The following is a 19,554-nucleotide window of genomic DNA, read 5'->3' on the forward strand; positions in this document are numbered from 1 at the left end:
TTATAGTCACCAAGTTAAAATATAGGGCTAGAAGGTTTTTGTTACCTTACATGTTCATTATCTGTGTCTCTTCTATTACAAGATTGTGTAGAAAGCAAAAATCATTCATAATTCAAAAACATTCTCTTTGCTTAACACTAGTATCTCTCTCTGATCATATTATCAATATCTTCACTGACTTAATAATTTAATATCTGGTAATATGCCATACATATCACATAAATTGCTTGCAAAATGAAATGGCAAATCTGCAAGATGTAGGATTTTGTAATTCCTGCTCAAGATCTTTTCTTTAACAAAACTTTAGGTGGGGTCTCTCTAATCTGATATAATTACAGGCTTACTTTTTAACATTGGAGTTGCAAACCCCTGTGTATAATCCTTCATGTTATTCTTATATACTCAGTTTGCATGTTAATAAGTTAAGAAAATTAGCTAAGTCAGGTATATTTCTCTAAAATCTATAAATGTTAAAATATTCAAATAAAAACTCCTTTAACCCATTAACAATTAACATAAGAATGCAAATACATGAATATATGGGAGAAGAACGGGGATTCCAGCCATTGTTAGATGAAGATGACTGTTCAGCAGAAAAATTCGTACCTCAACTGGGGGAAATGTCTCCCATGACCTTGACTGAAGATTAGGAGGAATAATTGTACCTAATTCTTTTTTCATCAGCCATGGTGATGCTTCATGAAAAGGGCGAAGGACAGTGATGCTCAGGGTACCTGGTTCAAAGAGAGTTATCAGAAGATCATTTCTCTATCAAAAATATTCTAAGAAATTCAACAGGTACTCATGCACTTCAACACTTTTTGATAGGCCAGATACAGCAATTATGCCTAAGGACCTTAGGATCTAACAAGAAAGGTGAGGCTTTTAGTCACTGTGAAGCCACAGTCTGGATTTAGATCACTTGGAATTAATTAATTGACATCTCACTGTCCTTCACAAACCACACCTAGGTCCTGTCAGTTCTACCTGTACACATGTCTTGAGTTCATCCACTTCTTTCCCCATCACTGACCCTACCTTAGATCATTTATTTGCCTCAGAGAGATTCTGTTCTGGACTTAAACAACAAGTAGCTTTTCTACTCATAGCTCCTGGGTGAGTGGACCTGTCCTGGGAGTCAGGATGACTGATGATGTTAGTCCATGATTTAAACTCTTCTTTGTCTTCCCGTTGCTCATGAATAAAACTGAATCCTTCACATTTTCCCAGCCCTTCCTCAACTTGCACTCCCTTCTGTGCTTTGACTATTTTGGCCTTTTCCCCCATTTTCTGGTGCTTTCTGCTTTCTGCTTTGTATTCTCTCCTCCAAGAACGGCTCCCTTCAACTTTAATGAATGCCTACTGATCCACCATTTTGGCTCCACTGTCTTCAGGGAAGCCTTCTAGATGATGTCAATTTCCTTTGTTAGATGCTCTCATAGAACCATATTCCTTTTCCTCACAGATATTACCTCAATTTATATCATACAGTTATTCATGTAAATATATAATTAATGACTATCTCTCATTAAACTCTAAGCTCTGTGAAAGCAGGGTCCATACCGTCTGAGGTCTCCACTGTATTCCTAACACCCAATGGGTGTTTGGCATATGGTGGATTATCAAATTGATGCTAGTTAAATAACTGACTAAAAAAGCAATGCAATTTGAAATGAACTCTTATTCTCATACAAATCAACACATGCACTGAACAACTAGAGTGCCCTACTTATCATATTCACAAAGAGCAAGTCATATTACATCATGCACATGTGCACTGATAATTAAAAGATGTGAGTGCACAGAGATGCAGTCATATCCATAAATGAGTACAAAATATATCCCACCAACAAGACAAAAGATAAAACAGAAACACACACACAAACCTAGACATAGCACACTCATCTGGTATACATATAATATGAAGTTCATATCTGTGTTTAAATACATAATATGACATACAGAAATGGCCATTACTTAATACAATATGTCTCTAACCTTTAGTTACACACTGGTTTCTTTAAAATGGATGAAATAATAAAAATGTCCAATGAATACAATATAATTTATCCTGCACTTCAGGTTATGTATACTTACATATACTTATCCTACACTTCTAACACGCACCAAATGTACTTTGTATTCTTATTGAATTAAATTCATCAAGCAACACCTTTTGAAAGTAACAAAAAATGAGCTTATATTTCACTTTTCTTTTTTTTTTCTACGAAGATAAAACAAACACATACACAGGAACCTAAACATACCTAATTCACCTAACACTCCTAAACACAGAACTTTGTTTATAGGTGGCAAAGGGATGTATACACAGTTTACATAGGTTGATGTGCAGATAAAGCTTTGTATGAGCATGAATAATGATACAAAAGAGGCTGACAGGGCCAGGTGGAAGCAGAGTTGGAAAAGTAAGCAAAAGGAAAAAGACAGAGATGAATGTTAAAATATTCAAATAAAAACTCCTTTAACCCACTAACAATTAACATAAGAATGCAAATACATGAATATATGGGAGAAGAATGGGGATTCCAGCCATTGTTAGATGAAGATGACTGTTCAGCAGAAAAATTCGTACCTCAACTGGGGGATATGTCTCCCATGACCTTGACTGAAGATTAGGAGGAATAATTGTACCTAATTCTTTTTTCATCAGCCATGGTGATGCTTCATGAAAAGGGTGCATTAGATAAAGAGGATGAGAGTTGATGAGGGGACCCAGGGAGTTCCAGATGGTTTGGGCACTCTACCTGGTTGTTCCTGTACTGGTTCCTGAAGAACTACAGTAGTTGAATCTCCATATGCTAAGGAGAGGTATTCTTCTATGTCACTGTCTCGAAGAAGTTCCACTCCTGATCCATCAGCATGAATGACAAAAAACCTGTTTGAAGAAATGGAAATCTAATCACTGGGAGTATTCAGTTAGAATGCTCCTTGAACTTACAATTAAAAATAAAAGTCATGGTATTATTTTTATGATTTTACCTGGGGACATGTTCACCATAGATTTGTAGATGATTCTTTTGAAGGTGAATAGAGGATAAACTATCATAGCCTTCGGTTCTTTCACTTAAATCATCTTCCAAATTGTTTTCTCGTAGCATAGTTGATATACTACCATCAGCCATGACCTAAAGGACACAGCACATAAGCAACTACAAGTGAAAAAAGGTGCCATAAAGCTCATCTTCCTGCTAATCCCATTTGAGAGAGCAGGTGATCTTCTGGTAAACTTAGAAAATCAGGGATATTTATTTACAAGGTACTGTTGACTCAAAACAGGCTGAATTTATAAAAGTGAAAAACTAGTAGCATATCTCTGCTTACAAACCACACCTAAACTGTTAAACAATGACAAATCAGAATGCCTTCAGAGGAAGGTGACTCAGATGTCAGGGGACTCAAAGCCCTATCTTCAGAGGAGATTCAAGATGGGGGCATGAGAGGTGAGACGGAGAACTCCTCCCAAAACCACAAATAGTATGAAAATATAGTTAATTGCTACAACTAACCCTAAAACAGCAACAAGAAAGAAGGCTGAACCAGACTGCACACAGACCTCACGAACAGAGCAGACCTCACGAAACTCGGTAACGTAGGAAAGCTTTAATTCAGCGGGACCCAAGCCCTTCCCGCACCCCAGCTCCCCGGCGGGAGGAAGAGAAATGGAGCGGGGAGGGGGTGGAAGCCTGGGACTGCTGAACACCAGCCCTGGAGGTCTGCTTTGTGAGCAGAAACCTACACTGTGTGGTGCTCTGGACGTTGGGGAGCTCAGACAGGCGGAGTGCTTGAGAGACAGATTTGCGGAGGAGGGGATCCGCACCCAGCCACTCTGGGACAAGGGAAAGGCAGGCGGTCTGAGAGGCTTCCTAGCAGCGAGAGGGCTGCTGAAGGAGTGGGGTTTGCACGAGGCTTGCTGCGCAGGGGGAGGGGAAAGCTGGACAAGGTTGTCTGGGCACGCTCTGCCCAGCTGGTTGGGAACTTTGAGGAGTTTCAGGTGCCCCATTCCCCTGGCTGCCTACTCAGCTCCAAGGCCCCCCACTGTGACATGCAGCCTGCTGCGCCTTTCTCCTAGCCTGCTGGCACCAGCTTGAGAACCAACAATCACTTCACTAGCGTCAGACCAGCCACAAGGAGGCTCAGCCTACAACAGCTACAGATGCAAAGCACAGAAGCTTACACCTGTGTGCTTAGTCCACTGGCTCTGACACTGGAGACAGGCACTGCAGACAGGAATCAGGAAACAGATCTTTCCTCCCCACAGGCACCAGCTCCACTCCCCTACAACCACCAGCCTCACACTAGGGGCTGAGCACCTCCAGAGACTGGAGCTTCTAGGCACTAGTGGGCACCACACAGAAATATGAAACATCAAAAGAACATGGTTCACCAAAATCTCACAAACCCCAGAAAAAGGGCCTAATGAAACTGAACTCACCAATCTGCCTGAAAGAGAGTTCAAAATAAAAATCATAAACATGCTTATGGAGGTACAGAAAAATATTCAAGAACTCAAAAATGAATTTAAGTCAGAGATTCAATCATTAAGAAATACCATATCTGAAATGAAACATACAATGGAAGGATTTAAAAGCAGATTAGATGCAGTAGAAGAGATGGTAAATGGAATAGAAATTAAAGAAGAGGAATACAAAGATGTGGTATATAGAAAAAAGAATCTCTAAAAAAGAAAGAATCTCTAAGAAAAAGAATACAGAATGATATTCGTATTATATGGGTACCAGAAGAAGAAGAGAGAAAAAGGGATAGAAAGTGTCATTGAGGAGGTAATTACTGAAAACGTCCCCAATCTGGGGAAGGAAACAGTCTCTCAAACCATAGAGGTGCACAGATCTCTCAACACGAGGGACCCAAGGAAGACAACATCAAGACATATAATAATTAAAATGGCAATGATCAAGGATAAAGACAGACTTTTAAAAGCAGAGAGAGAAAAAAGATCACATACAAAGGAAAACTCATCAGGCTATCATCAGAGTTCTCAACAGAAACTTTACAGGCCAGAAAGGAGTGGCATGATATATTTAATGCAATGAAGCAGAAGGGTCTTGAGCCAAGAATAATCTACCTGGAAAGGTTATCATTTAAGTTTGAAGGAGGGATTAAACAATTTTCAGATAAGCAAAAGTTGAGAGAATTTACCTCCCACAAACCACCTCTACAGTGAATTTTGGAGGGACTCCTATAGATGGAAGTATTCCTAAGGCTAAATAGATGTCACCCAAGGGATATGCATGTCACCCAAGGGCACAGAATATGATTCATAACATACAAAGAATGGAAGATGAAGAAAAAGGAGGAAAAAAAATGAACCTTCAGGTTGTGTTTGTAATAGCACAGGAAGTGAGTTAAATTAGACTGTTAGATAGTAAGGGAATTACCCTTGAACCTTTGGTAACCATGAATCTAAAGCCTGAAATGGCAATAACTACACACCTGTCAATAACCACCCTAAATGTAAATGGTCTGAATGCAGCAATCAGCAATCAAAAGACACAGAGTCACTGAATGATTAAAAAACAAGACCTGCCTATAAGCTGCCTACAAGAGACTCACTTCAAAACCAAAGACATACACAGACTGAAAGTAAAGGTATGGAAAAAGATATTTCATACAACTAACAGGGAGAAAAAAGCAGGAGTTGCAGTACTTGTATCAGACAAAATAGACTTAAAAACAAAGTGAGTAGCAAGAGACAAAGAAGGACATTTCTTCTTTGTATAATGATAAAGGAGTCAGTCCAACAAGAGGATATAACTGTTATAAATATCTATGCAACAAACACAGGATCCCATACACAAGTGAAACAACTACTAACAAAATTAAAGGGGGAAATAGAATGCAATTCATTCATTTTAGGAGACTTCAACACACCACTCACTCCAAAGGACAGATCAACCAGACAGAAAATAAGTAAGTAGACAGAGGCACTGAACAACACATTAGAACAGATGGACCTAATGGACATCTACAGAACACTCCATCCAAAAGCAACAGGATACACATTCTTCTTAAGTGCACATGGAACATTTTCAAGAATAGATCATATACTAGGCCACAAAAACAACCTCAGTAACTTCAAAAAGACTGAAATTGTACCAACCAGCTTCTTAGATCACAAAGATATGAAACTAGAAATAAATTACACAAAGAAAACAAAAAAGCCCACAAACGCATGGAGGCTTAATAAAATGCTCCAAAATAATCAATGGGTCAATGACCAAATAAAAACAGAGATCGAGCAATATATGGAGACAAACGACAATAATAATTGAACAACACAAAATCTGTGGGACGCAGCAAAGGCCTTGCAAAGGGGGAAATATATTGCAATACAGGGCTACCTCAGGAAAGAAGAATAATCCCAAATGAACAATCTAAACTCACAATTAATGAAACTAGGAAAGGAAGAACAAATGAGACCCAAAGTCAGTAGAAGGAGGGACATAATAAAGATTAAAGCAGAAATAAATAAAATTGAGATGAATAGAACAATAGAAAGAAATCAATGAAAGCAGGAGCTGGTTCTTTGACACAATAAGAAAAAATAGATAATCCCCTAGCCAGACGAATCAAGAAAAAAAGAAAGTCTACACACATAAAGAGAATCAGAAAGGAGAATGGAAAAATCACCACAGACACCACAGAAATATAAAGAATTATGAGACAATACTATGAAAAATTATATGGTAACAAACTGGATACCCTAGAAGAAATGGAAAACTCTCTAGAAAAATACAACCTCCCAAAGCTGACCCAAGATGAAACAAAATCTGAATAGACCAATTACCAGCAAAGAAATTGAACTGGTAATAAAAAAACTACCTAAGAACAAACCCCTGGACCAGATGGTTTCCCTGCTGAATTTTATCAAACATTTAGTGAAGACCTAATACCTATCCTCCTTAAATTTTTCGAAAAAGTAGAAGAGGAGAGAATACTCCTAAACTCATTCTACGAGGCCAATATCACTCTAATACCAAAATCAGACAAAGACACAACAAAAAAAGAAAATTACAGACCAATACCCCTGATGAACATAGATGAACATAGATATTTTTTGCATCTTAAGGGAAATTAAAGAGGACACTAATAAATGGTATTGTTTTTCGGTATTTAGTAATGTGTCTTCCCTTTTGGTCTAATTACTTATTTGGCTTTAACATTTCTACCATCCTAGTTGCTGGGCTTGCTATCCTTATGAAAGTACACCTGAGAATGAAAGACCCTGGCATTCATTACTGCCTGCCCAAAGTACTGGCAGTAGGTAGATTAGGTAGATAAATAATCCCAAGGCAGCCAAGGTAAAAAGCTACATGGAAGCTCTCTAGTGCAAAATATCTCAAAAACAAAGCCAGAGCTGCTCTACCTTCAGACTAATGATGCATTTTACCTGAAAGGCATTTCCCTCAGGATCCAGGACTTCACAAATAACCTCTGATGTGTGCTTCATGATGTACCTGCTAGCTCTCAGCTGTTCACGTATTTGGAAAGGATGGTATATGTCACTACTGAATTCATGGCAATATGTAGCTGAACAATCCCTATCAATATGAAGACTGCCTGTGTTTGGAGGTAATACCTGGGAGGATAACAGGAATAGAGAAGTCATTAAAGAAACTTGACAGCATATAGTTGAATCATGCTTTTTAATTCATTTCCCAATATCTGTCTTTTTATAGGATTGTTTAATCCATTTGTATGTAATGTAATTACTGATGTTCAGATTTACATCTTCAATTTTTAATTTTTCTGCATGTCTTTGTATCTCTTTTACCCTGTTTATCCATTATTGCCTTCTATTGTTTTAAATAGAAATTTTCTAGAATGCCATTTTTAGTCCCTTGTTGTTTTGTTTACTATATATTTCTGAGTTATTTTTCTTAGTGTCTCTTGGGGATTACAAATAGCATCTTAATTTGCATTGGATTAATACTGCATTGGATTAATCTGTATTGGATTATACTAATTTAATTTCAGTATTAAGCAAAATCTTTGCTCCTATATGGATTTATTCCTTCCCCTCTCCTTTGTATAATTATCATCAAAAAAATTACATCTTTATACATTATAAGCACAGAATATGCTATAATAATTGTTGGTTTATGCAATCACCTTTTAAATAAAAAAATAAGTGAGTCCAAAATAAAAAATACGTGTATGATATGTAGCTACCTTTTACCTCTGTATTTTTATATTTACCCATATAAGTAGTTGCCTTTACTAGTGTTTTTTATTTCTTGTGTGTATTTGAGTTATTGTCTTTTCATTACAGCCTAAAAGGAGTATTTCTTGTAGGGCATGTATAAGAGCAATTAAGTCTCTCAGTTTTGGTTTATCTGGGAATATCTTAATTTCTTTAATTTAGAAGGATAATTTTACTGAATAATGAGTAGGAGGTTGATGGTGTTTTTCTTTAAATGATTTGAATATGGCATCTCACTGCCTTCTGGACTTCACGGTTCCTGATGAGAGATCAGCTGTTCATTTTATTGGAGATACCTCGTGTTTGATGAGTCTCTTCTCTCTTGCTGCTTGCTAGATGCTTTGTCTTTCACTTGATCATGATGTGTATAGGTGTGATCTCTTCTGAGTTAATCCTACTTGAATTTTGTTGAGATTCTTCCATGTATGAATTGTTTTTATCAGATTTGATAAGTTCTAAGCCATTATTTCTTGAAGTATTTTTTCCCTTCTCTCTTTTCCTTCTCAGACTCTCATTAGGCCTATATTGGTGTGAACTGAGACTCGGTTCAGTTTTCTTCCCTTTTTTCTCTCTCTTCCTAAGACTGACAAATCTTCACTGACCTATTTGCAAGTTTGCTAATTCTTTCAACTGCCAGCTTAAATTTGATATTGAGACTCTCTAGTGAATTTTTCATTATTCAGTTATTGTGCTTTCCAACTGTATAATTTCTATTTGGTTCTTTTTTATAATTTCTGTGTATTGATCTTCTCATTCTATGTTTTAGTTCTTTACACAGGGTTTCCCTTAGTTTTTTAACATATTGTTATAAACTTAACATATGACTTAAATTCCTTGTCCAGTTACGTACAAAGTCTGGGTTTCCTCAGGGACAGTTTCTATTGATTGCTTCCTCCTACGCCCTCCCTGTTTATGAATGACAATTTCCCTTTTTTATGTCTCATCATTTTTTTGTTGAAAAATGGACATTTTAAATAGCATAATGTATAACTCGGGAAATTACATTCCTGCCTCAGGCTTGTTATTGTTATTTCTGCTTTTTTTGCTATTTATTTAGTGATTTTCCTGAACTAACTCTTTAAAGTTTATATTTATTGTCATGTGTGTGCACTGGCATGTCTGCTTGCTTAGCTTAGCGGTCTGCTCATAATTGGGTAGATATTTCTTTAAAACCTTAAACTAATAGGTCTTTCAGCTTCTATGAAGAGCTCTGTTTGCACAGGGATTTTCTCAGTGCTCCAGCAGGAAGTTTACAGCTCTACCTTAGCCTTCACTTCCTGCTTGTGCAGAGCCTCTTGATCAGCAAAAAGTCTCATGATAGGCATTTTGAGTTCCTTTCTGGGCATGCATACAGCCCTGCATATGAATGTGGTTTTCTATATTCCAAGTCATATGTAAGAGGTTTTTCAAAGCACTTTATGGACTTCTTGTTCCCCAGCTTTTCCTCTTAATTTCTTTTGTTCACCCTCTTGTCTGTTATTGTCACCTCAGGTGGCTGTAATTTTAAATAATTACCTTTGTTTGGGGAAAAGGCTATTGTTTGTAGTGAGTGAGCTCAGAGTCAGAGCAAATAAAGACAACCTCTGTGAATGGGGACCTGTCAGACAGGTCAAACACTGACAATATTTTGTGATGGGGTTTTTGGTGAGCTCTAAACCTATTCTTCCCCTTTCACCAGCTCCTAGCCTGCTGGCTTTCATTGCTATCATAAATGTGAGGGTATTGACTTTCAAGGCTACTACGGAGCAAGGGTAAGAGAGAGGAATATGGCAAATGAAATCTCCATGAATCTTACTGTTCTTCCTGAGATTCACTTTTCCCCCTTCTTTTACTCTTTTTCTTTTTAAGTAAACAAGCCTTAGATTGTTATAATCCTTTGGTTAATTTTCAAAGTTTTATAAAAGTGGATTTTTGACATTTTTTTCCAGTTTTCTAGTTGTTTTTAGGGAGGCGTGGTCTTTTGGAGGTCCCTACTTTACCATTTTGGAAGTCACTCAGATTGACTCTTCACCACTCCCCAGGCCCAGAGAATTCATTGGGTCTTGGCTAATTCTGAGGATTTTCTGTGGTTTTAGGCACAGATGGCTAGTTAAATTTGCAACTTTTCCGCTTCCATAGATTCACATCAAAATGGACCCAAACTGCCATATTGACTCTATAACTTATTGAAAGCTACTCTGGAGAGAAAAAAATGGCCTGTAGTTTTCAGAATTAAGACACACACACCATAGACTAGGAGAAACAACCATGCAGAAATGTCAAAAAGCAAACCTAATAAACAGGAGGTGCCTTTTCTTCTAGGAAAAACACCTATGCTGAATCCCACAGACTCAACATGGGAAATATAGCAATGATCCATAATTTTTGCTAGAGATTATCTTTTATTAACTTGATAACCAGTTAGCAAATAGAATTCTCATGATTTTACATACCTATACTGCTCAGAGTTTGCTATTAAATTTGCCTCTTCTAGCTGATTTCACATGCTGAGTAGAGGATGAACCACTTTCCATTATGATAATGTTTGTTTATGGTATTGGTAATAAAGATAAAGACTCTTAAAGTTCTTTCAGTATTATTCTTATGAATGCTTATTACATTTTTATATTTTTCCCCAAAGGAATTTCTTAGGCTGGATCAGACAGGCATAAAAGAGTAGTTAGAAGCTTGTTCCAGCACACACACACACACACACACACACACACACACACACACACACACACACACACACACACACACACAAATCAGACAGGCATAAAAGAGTAGTTAGAAGCTTGTTCCAGCACACACACACACACACACACACACACACACACACACACACACACCCCTCCCCCTAGAATCCAGTAGGTCTTCTGATCTAGAGAAATTGGTTTCAGTTCTTAGAACCAGGGACAGATGAAGGCTTCCCATGGGAGATAATAGTCCCAGTATTAGTTATCCTGTCCTCCTAAAACCCTCCAGCTGGATAGATGGAACTACCCACACCTATAACACATTATAATTATAGAGGATAACAATTGTTATATCCACCTTCCTTTCATGTTTTGGCTAATTTTTCTAGTGCTGCCAAGGTACAATAGTGGCCAATACCAAGATCTACCTCTCTTTTTAATACGTTGCCTGACATCCAGTCTCACTCATCGTACTGCCCATTGTCCTCATGCTGGTGAATGAGGAAGTGATGACTGTGCTTGTCAAGACCAACCACTAGAAGACTGACAAAAGGTACTTTGAATGCCATCGTTCAGTTCTAGAGAATTATAGAACTATAAAATAGGTGTTGGTAAACTTATTTGGATTTATTTTTAGTTGGGAACAGAAGTCTGTGTCTCTTAACCAGGAGTGATCAACTTTCTAAATCATTCTTGGGCTGTGTTTCAGGATATTGGGTGAAGCTGAAAGAAACAAGTGGTTACACAATAGTGACAGACAATGAGTGACTCCAAGTCAGATCTCTTTGGTTTCTCCCTCTTCCTTCAGTGGTAACTGCCAGTGGTGCTAAAATTCCTTTGCCCCCATAGTTGTAATCATTAGAGTTTGCTGTGATAAAAATAAGGCAAATCTGACCTTGCAAGACATTCTCATGATTCTCGTGAAATTTGGTAGAACACCTGGTACTGGAGTATGGTTAGTGCCAACCTGCCTAAAAAATGGATATTCTGAATGCTACATAAGAAAAATAGCACCTGCTTCTCCAATTGCAACATTTCACAGTCATCTCTTGCTTTCAGCACTTTTTCTGCCCCCAAACACTCTGGACAAAGAGGGAACAGCATAATATTATCAGGAGAGATGGGAGGAACAAACTAGTTTCAGCAGCTTGCACAGTAACAAATATTGATCACAGAGGTCTTTGCTCATCATCTTGTGGCTCTGAGCTTTCAGAATCCTATGACATTATTTGTGATATAGGCACTGGTGTCCCTTCTCCAGGAGGTGGAAAGGTAAAGGCAAATCCTTTTAAGACTAATGGGACTGCAGACTGACACCAGGCACCTGTGTCCACCTGTAGGGCGGAAATGCAGGGTCATAGAGGAGTTGCTAACAGTGTTCTTCCCTGATGCTCCAAGGACAAAGCTTTGCTTCAGCAGACAAGCTTCCCTTCCAGGACCACACAGACCCTAGGCTCCTCCGCATTCTGTGGGGACATTAGGCAGAGTGGGGATGGACTGGAAGTGGGAAGGACAGGAGAGTGAGAATGAGGGTAGAGTTGGCTGGAGGGGAAGCTGGCCTGGTAGGCATAAGCCCGATCACCTGAGTGCTTCTAACGCCCACAGTGCCTACTGACTACCACATAAAGGATCACCAACAAATAGATCTTGATTTATAATCTTGATCCGAAGATACCAAAGCACTGTAAGGCAAACAGGACAATGTTTTTCTGGAACAGATTGTAAAAGCATGAATAAATAGAGATTGAGAAGTGTGTTCTTAGATGAGGTGAGACAAGAGAGCAAGAGCCGTCGTCCATATGGTAGGAAAGTTCACTGCCCTGGAGTAGTGAGTTTCCTCGTGGAATAGACACTTACCTTTGGTACTCCTCATTTCCCCCCAGGCCTACCTGGTATGTTCCCTGTGGCTTGGCGATAACAGACGTCCCATCTCCAAAGGTGGCACAGCAGCTACTGTCCTCGCAGTTGGTGATGACCGTGGCATAGTGTGAGCTTTCTATCCTCATGCACTTCACCTGCCTGGTGACAGCCCAAGGACCTTCAGCTGCAAGCAAATTCAAGGTGAGCAGATCTGACGGGATGTACACGTGGGGAAACACACCTGCTGCTGAGTTTGCTTCTGAATCCTGATTGCCTGGATGAGAAACTGAGGTCAAGGCCTGAGAACTCAGTGGGGCTGTGGTATGGCTTCTCCCTGTCAGTGCACGGTCACTCTTCCAGAAAAACCCTTCTTATTTTACTTAACATGCTGTTCTGTTCTCACTACTCTTTTTATTTTGAGAAAATGAAATATTTATAAAAGCATGAAATATAATTACTCAAAATTTATACATGTTAATATTTTGCCATGTTTGCTTCAACATTTTTAATATGTATATAGAAGAACTAGAGATAAATTCAAGTTCACTTTTCTCCTTATCTCTAGGTGTATTCCTTTCTTTTCCAAACCATTTTTATGTTTCTATAAATACGTGTATCAAAATCAATATATAATATTTTGTGTGCTTTAAGTTTGCATGAGTTATGTATTACTCTGTGTATCATTCCACATCTACTTTTTCCCTTACCATGGCTCTAAGACCTTTAATCATCTTGATATATATGTGTATGTGTGTGTACTTCATTCCTTTAACTTCTATATAGCATGTCTTTGTAAGGATATAGCATTTTATTTTTCTATTCTGTTGTTGACATGTGTGTTTTACCAATATTTTAATATTATACTCAGTGTTACAAGTAGAACCTCTGTACCTGTTTCCGTGTGTAAAAGAGTGTCTTTCTATATATACAACTAGAAGTACAGTTAGTGCATCATATGATATGCATATTTTCAATTTACTAGATATTTTTAAATTGCCCTCTCAAGTGGCTCTTTTAATTTTCACACTAACTGGTGGGGTATGAAGTTTCCTCTTTTTCCACTTACTGGCCAATTTTGTTGCATGTGATTGGGTAATTAATGCATTAAACAAATAAACTGGAATTAAAGAAAAGGGAATCAAGGAATAATTTCTCTTTACAAATCTTGTCTAAAGTTAGGTTAGGAAGGGTGGTAGTGTTTTAAAGTATTTGAACAGTTTTCATTTAATTAAGAGCTGGAGTGTGCTATTCTCTCACACCACCTTTCTGATAATGAGAGGCATTCTCAAAAATGAAGGAGGACACACCTGAGGTCACCTACTTACAGAAATTAGATTCCTTGAGGATCATAGTTAACAGGTCTGAGAGTAATGTCCAGGACAATTGAGTCATGATTGTTAACTTTTAGTTGCCACCAATCCTGACTATAGGTTTTTAGTGGTGAAAATGGAAAAGGCGCTATTATTATCTGTCAGCCAACTAGAGCTGTTACCACTCCCGGTGTCTGTTGAAGATATGGATCATAATAAAGCACCCTCATAGACCTTGCTTTGGACTGCATAAATGTTCCTTGGATCACTGAGGTCTTACAAAAATTATTTTTCTTATGTATATGTTCAAAAATCAGTGAAGCTTCTAGCTATCTTACTATAAAGACATAAAATATTGTCATGTACTTGAAAAATAAAACTTACTTGTTTCCTGATCATCTGGAGGGGTAATATGATCTTCATAAACCTGATAAAAGGTTGTGATTCTGGTACCGTCAGCATGATCCACTATCCGAGTTCCATCTTTCTTTTCAACAATGGTCACTTTATCTTCTCGGGTTGTTATAACCTAAACATACAGAGGCAGAGCATGAACATTTGGCCGGGTGGTCAACCCCCTGTGTGTTTATTTTTAATTCCCATTGAACACCATCAAAATCCCGGTTACTCGTTTAAGTGGAAATTTTATTTCATCTACTTGATTTAATCTTTATAACAATCTGGGGAAGCAGGCACTGATATCCCCATTTTATAGAGGAAGAAATTTAGGCCTCCATAAGTTAAGAAACTTTCTCAGCAAGGACCAGGGTTGGTGTTGGACTAAGGCTGCCTGACTTCAAAACTAATGCTCCTTCCTTATCACATATTTATGAGTAAAAAGTTAACATCAGGACTGGAGTGAACCAGGTCTGTCTGGGAAAATGACTAGAGGTCCTGTCTTCTTAGAAACTACTTAAGATAAACCTGTAATGGCATTTCCTTGCACATTATATAAGTTGGTATAGAGGTCTCTGCCTAACGTCATCAGAGCAGAACATGAAGACTGGTGGGGAACATGGCCCATGGCATCTGTGTCAAGCTGATACACACACTCATACACTCATAGCTGCAGTGGCCATAGGTATCCCATGTGCACTTTAGGAGCAAAAAACGTGTGCCTGTGGGTCCTTGCTGGGTATCCCAATTGGAAAGGATGCGGCACTAATCATGTTGTATATCCTGTCTTGTATCTCCCTAAAGCTGAGTCAATGCAGTTGGAAATTAAAGTTTATTGTGTTCTGTTAGTTTGATGGTCAGTTTTACACCTTAACCCTTTTTGTTCTGATGGATAGTGTTACTGTGGAAAATAGAAGTGTCTGAGAAGGAAAATACCTGTATCATCCAAGAAAGGAAGCCAAGGGTTAGTCACTTCATCAACCCATTATGTTCCATGTCTATTCCAATGTAGTCCAACTGAATGCAGATCTGTGGAGTGCTGACTATGTATTACTGACTGTGCTAGATGCTGGAGAACAAGACCAAAGTTTAAATGCCTATCCTCTAGGAGTTACAGTCCAGATGGAGGACAGTCATTGAAGTTGCTAAAGGAGCCATTCGAGGGACCACTCATCTGTAGTGAGAGTTCTGGCATGGTCTGCCTTCCCCTCCATGAAGCAGTAAGAACTTGGGTGTTTTGTGTGGGTGCAGGGGAGCAGCACAGGTGGAAGGAATGCCACACACAAAGGACCCCTGGGACCAGTGATGGGAGACGAGGATAGAAGTCCAAGGGCCAAACTGAGGAGAGCTTTAATCAAGGACTTTAGCCTTTAACCTAAGAGAGGGCAAAACAGTGTTGAAGGGTTTTAAGTATGTGGACTAGAGAGTAGGAATCACAGAAAAAAATTCTGTTAGTCCTGGCAAGTTCTCTCATCTAAAAGAACAGTCAGGCTCCTATCTACTGTAGCTAAATGGTTGACCAGAGAAGCTCTAGATGCTCAGTTGTTGTTGGTGTGTGTGTGTGTGTGCATATAGAGATGACAGACATGGAGGTGCATGGCACAGATCTCCTGCAAGAAAGGACTTGCTCCCATTGTGGTGAGGTCAGTAATAAAACAGTCAGCTCTCAGCTCTTTCAGCATGTGCCTCTGCTGCAGAGACATGCTTGGCCTGACTCACACTGTTCCAGGGTAGCTGTGTCTGGTGACTGAGTGAGGCAGGGGTATACTGATCCAGTTACTGCTCCCAGACTTTGGACATGGGCACAGGTGATAATGGCTCTGAGCTCCTGTCCATTACTGAAGCTTTGTTGGGTCTTCACCACAGCTCAGCTTCTCCCTCTGCCCATTTGTGCTTCCTGCCTCTTCCTTTCATAGATGGTGTCCCTAATCATTATCTTGCACCCCAAACTCCAACTCAGTGTTTGTTTTAGAGAGATTAACTGGCAACAAAAGTATTGCAAATTATATAATACATATTTTATTTATTAACTATTTTCTGACTTGCACTATCCTAGTTGTAAGGGGACCAGTATTTCTTTGAAGCAGTCCAGATGGAAGTAAGACTGAGTTTGCTCGTTATTTTTTGACTCAAATGTCTACAGCTGCTGGGAGCATGAGATAATTACCTTCTTATTTCTTTACAGTAGGCAGAAATCACTATACTTAAGAAAGAAATGCATGATGATTATTATTTTAGGTTCTTGTTATTGGTACTCTTGATGCTGTGAAATGTGGTGATTTAGAGCATGAGATCTGGAGTTAAGCTGCCTAAGTTAAAATCCTGACCCCATGGATGGCTTGAAGACTTAGGCAAATTGCTTAACCTCTCTGCTTTAGTTTCATCATCTGCAAAATGGAGCCAACACTTGTATCTTCTTCAGGGATGTTATGTGAATTAAATGAGATCTGGTAAAGTGATTAACACTTAGTCCTCAAGTTAGCAATGATTAATACTAACACTTGGTCTAGTATAGATACTTTCATATCATTATTTAGAATTATTCAAACATTTCATTATGTCACATAACACTGACATTTTCTGGTCACCATAGGGTGGGATAACCATTTTTCCTAGTGGTGGTTAAGAACACAGTAGCAAGAATATTTACTGAACACCCGATAGTGCTGAATCTGGCATCAATCTTCCCAACTATTTCAGGTAATGACAATTATCTCCATTTTATGAGTAAGGACATAACCCAGGTAGAAACCTGTCCAAAGTCATAGATCTAGTAAGGAGTGTGGCCAGGGTTCAAACCCAGGTTGGCCTCACCACAAGGTCAGCACCCAATACTCTGAAAAGTGATACTTCATGTCAGGTGTTGTGAAAAAATACATCCATTTTCAATTTTGTTTCATATGATCATGTAATTTCTTGGCCCTTATTTGAAGAGTGGTTAAGCATGTGGGATCTAGAATGTAACCTTGGGTCCACATTCTGACTCTACCACTTGCTGTGTGATCATGGGAAAACTATGTAATTTCTCTGTAGCTTTCCTCATCTGCAAAAAGAACACAATAATAGTTGTGAGAATTACGTAAGTTAGAATGTATAAAGTACTAAAAACAGGAGCTGGCACACAGTGAATGCTCAGTAAGTATTATTATTGCTGTTGTTATTCTGTTAGGTGTCTGGTGTTTGGTTCATGCTTCCATAATGATAGTAGGTATTAATAAGGGTGAGGGAAAGTTATTAACTAAGAAATGTTACTCAAATTTGCATATTAAACTGAGTAAGAATAATTTACATCAGGAACCGAATTAAAGAGAGTTACCTGAAGTGACCAAAAACCATCTTGAGATGATGTATACTTTGAGTCTTACAAAGACAACTAGCAAACAAGGCAAGAGATTACAAAATTATTTCAGAAGTAGACTGAAGAGGAAAGGAAAACACATTTGGTTAGACACTGTAATTCCTCTCAATAGCAAGCAGATATTTTGTTTTTGATCAGTAGTGTGGGCAGGAAGTTCAGACCCAGAGATAAGGCACTAGGAAACTTTTGTCTTGTTTAGATTCAGAGTGTGCTTCAGAGCTGCATGGAAGATCTTAGAGGACTAGCTGAAAAAATGCAAAAAGCCCAGTTTTCAGACATCAACAACCGGTTCTAATCTGAATTCAGCACTTTCCAGATATGTACTCTTGACTCCCCATTCTTAACTTGCTGAGACTCAATTTACTCATCTGTAATAATATTCATTGGTGTGAGGACTGAATGAGATGATGTATGTGAAACTCTGAAGAGAAAGCGTAGCACATAGAAAGTTTTATTGTTCATCCAGGGAGGTTTGATTTCACATCCTAAACAAAACCGTTATTTTTAAATACAACTCATTTGTCACTTAGACTTCCAATAAAATCTTTTGTATAGTCACTCTGTAGTGTTGTTGCATCCATGAGTTACTTAATATGAGAATCTCCTTAAATAAACTCCAAGTTCTTTGAAGTCAAGGGTCATGAAAAAATTTCTGTCACTCCAGGTGCACATAAAGAAGTAGAAATAAGGCATAGCCCCTCACCTCTAGAATATAAGACATATACACAAATACATCCAATGTAAAGAAATGTGTGACCCAATTAATTTTATATGTTTTAAAAGTGGTATAGAAATTAATAATATTTTTTGTCATTTCAAAAATTAGTATTTCATGGTACATTATGCTGGTCAAATAAACTACACAATGTTTTTATCTTTGGGGAGATGGATCTAGCCATTCACCCATCCATCTATTATTTCATGAATAGTTACAGAAAATTTATTATTTGCCAGACAGTCTTCTATGTGTTGTTTCAGAATTCTAATGATTTAGAAAATTTTGCAATATGCAATAGTTTTCCATACCGTTTCATTGACGGGATCTGTGGCCTGAAAAGATAAAAATGGAGCCAAGCCTGCTATTCTTTCTAATCCTTTGGTGCCAATACGATTTCCTTCAGGTGTGGTTGTAAACCAGGTGCCTACATGAACCTCTACGGGGGTTATTGTTTGAACTGCCTCTGGGGGAGGTTCATGGACTTCATTTTTATATGCCATTGATGACTGATTTTTGTGGCTTTTTCCTGTGGAAGACAAGTAAAATGAAACACAACAATATAACTATAATATCAATTACATATTCATTAAGTTTTGATACAGTGAAACCACTTCAGACACTGTGGCATAGAAATTCTAAGTGGTACTCATCAATCATATTAATTCTCAAAAGGGAAAAATAGCATGTTATGAATATCTTAATCTTGGCACTTGAACCTTGGCTGAATTCCTGTCACCTCACCCCAAATATACACATACATACACAGCTCACACTCTATGGCATGATATTTATCTGGTCATTTTCTTTTGAGTCTTGCTTGTATCTCCCTGAATTCCAGATTTTGGGTTCTGTACCCTGGTTTTTAAAGCCTATATTTTCTTCTGTGTCAAACTTTCAGATGCGTCCTTTTGACCTATTGCACTCTAGCATTTTACCAGATTTTTAACTCTGCATTCACTTGATTTTATCATTTTGTCAGTCATAGACAGGAAACA

At 38.2% G+C, this 19,554-nt stretch overlaps 1 protein-coding gene across 9 annotated transcripts in view; it reads right to left on the reverse strand.

Moving 5' to 3' along the window:
• SPAG17 (sperm associated antigen 17) overlaps window positions 1-19,554 on the reverse strand; it is a 294,146-nt gene that overhangs the window by 48,933 nt on the left and 225,659 nt on the right. For 8 of the 9 annotated variants that reach the window (XM_073234479.1, XM_073234481.1, XM_073234478.1 and 5 more), the window contains 7 exons: window positions 18,868-19,085; window positions 14,472-14,616; window positions 12,807-12,961; window positions 7,430-7,618; window positions 3,001-3,146; window positions 2,766-2,896; window positions 607-734 (listed from right to left, as the gene is read on the reverse strand). In XM_073234479.1, the coding sequence (XP_073090580.1) occupies window positions 607-734; window positions 2,766-2,896; window positions 3,001-3,146; window positions 7,430-7,618; window positions 12,807-12,961; window positions 14,472-14,616; window positions 18,868-19,085 (1,112 nt within the window). The remainder of the gene's footprint in view (window positions 1-606; window positions 735-2,765; window positions 2,897-3,000; window positions 3,147-7,429; window positions 7,619-12,806; window positions 12,962-14,471; window positions 14,617-18,867; window positions 19,086-19,554) is intronic. The other variant, XM_073234483.1, reaches the window with a different exon arrangement.

The sequence above is a fragment of the Manis javanica genome, chromosome 4 (assembly GCF_040802235.1).
Source record: "Manis javanica isolate MJ-LG chromosome 4, MJ_LKY, whole genome shotgun sequence".
NCBI classification, from domain to species: Eukaryota; Metazoa; Chordata; class Mammalia; order Pholidota; family Manidae; genus Manis; species Manis javanica.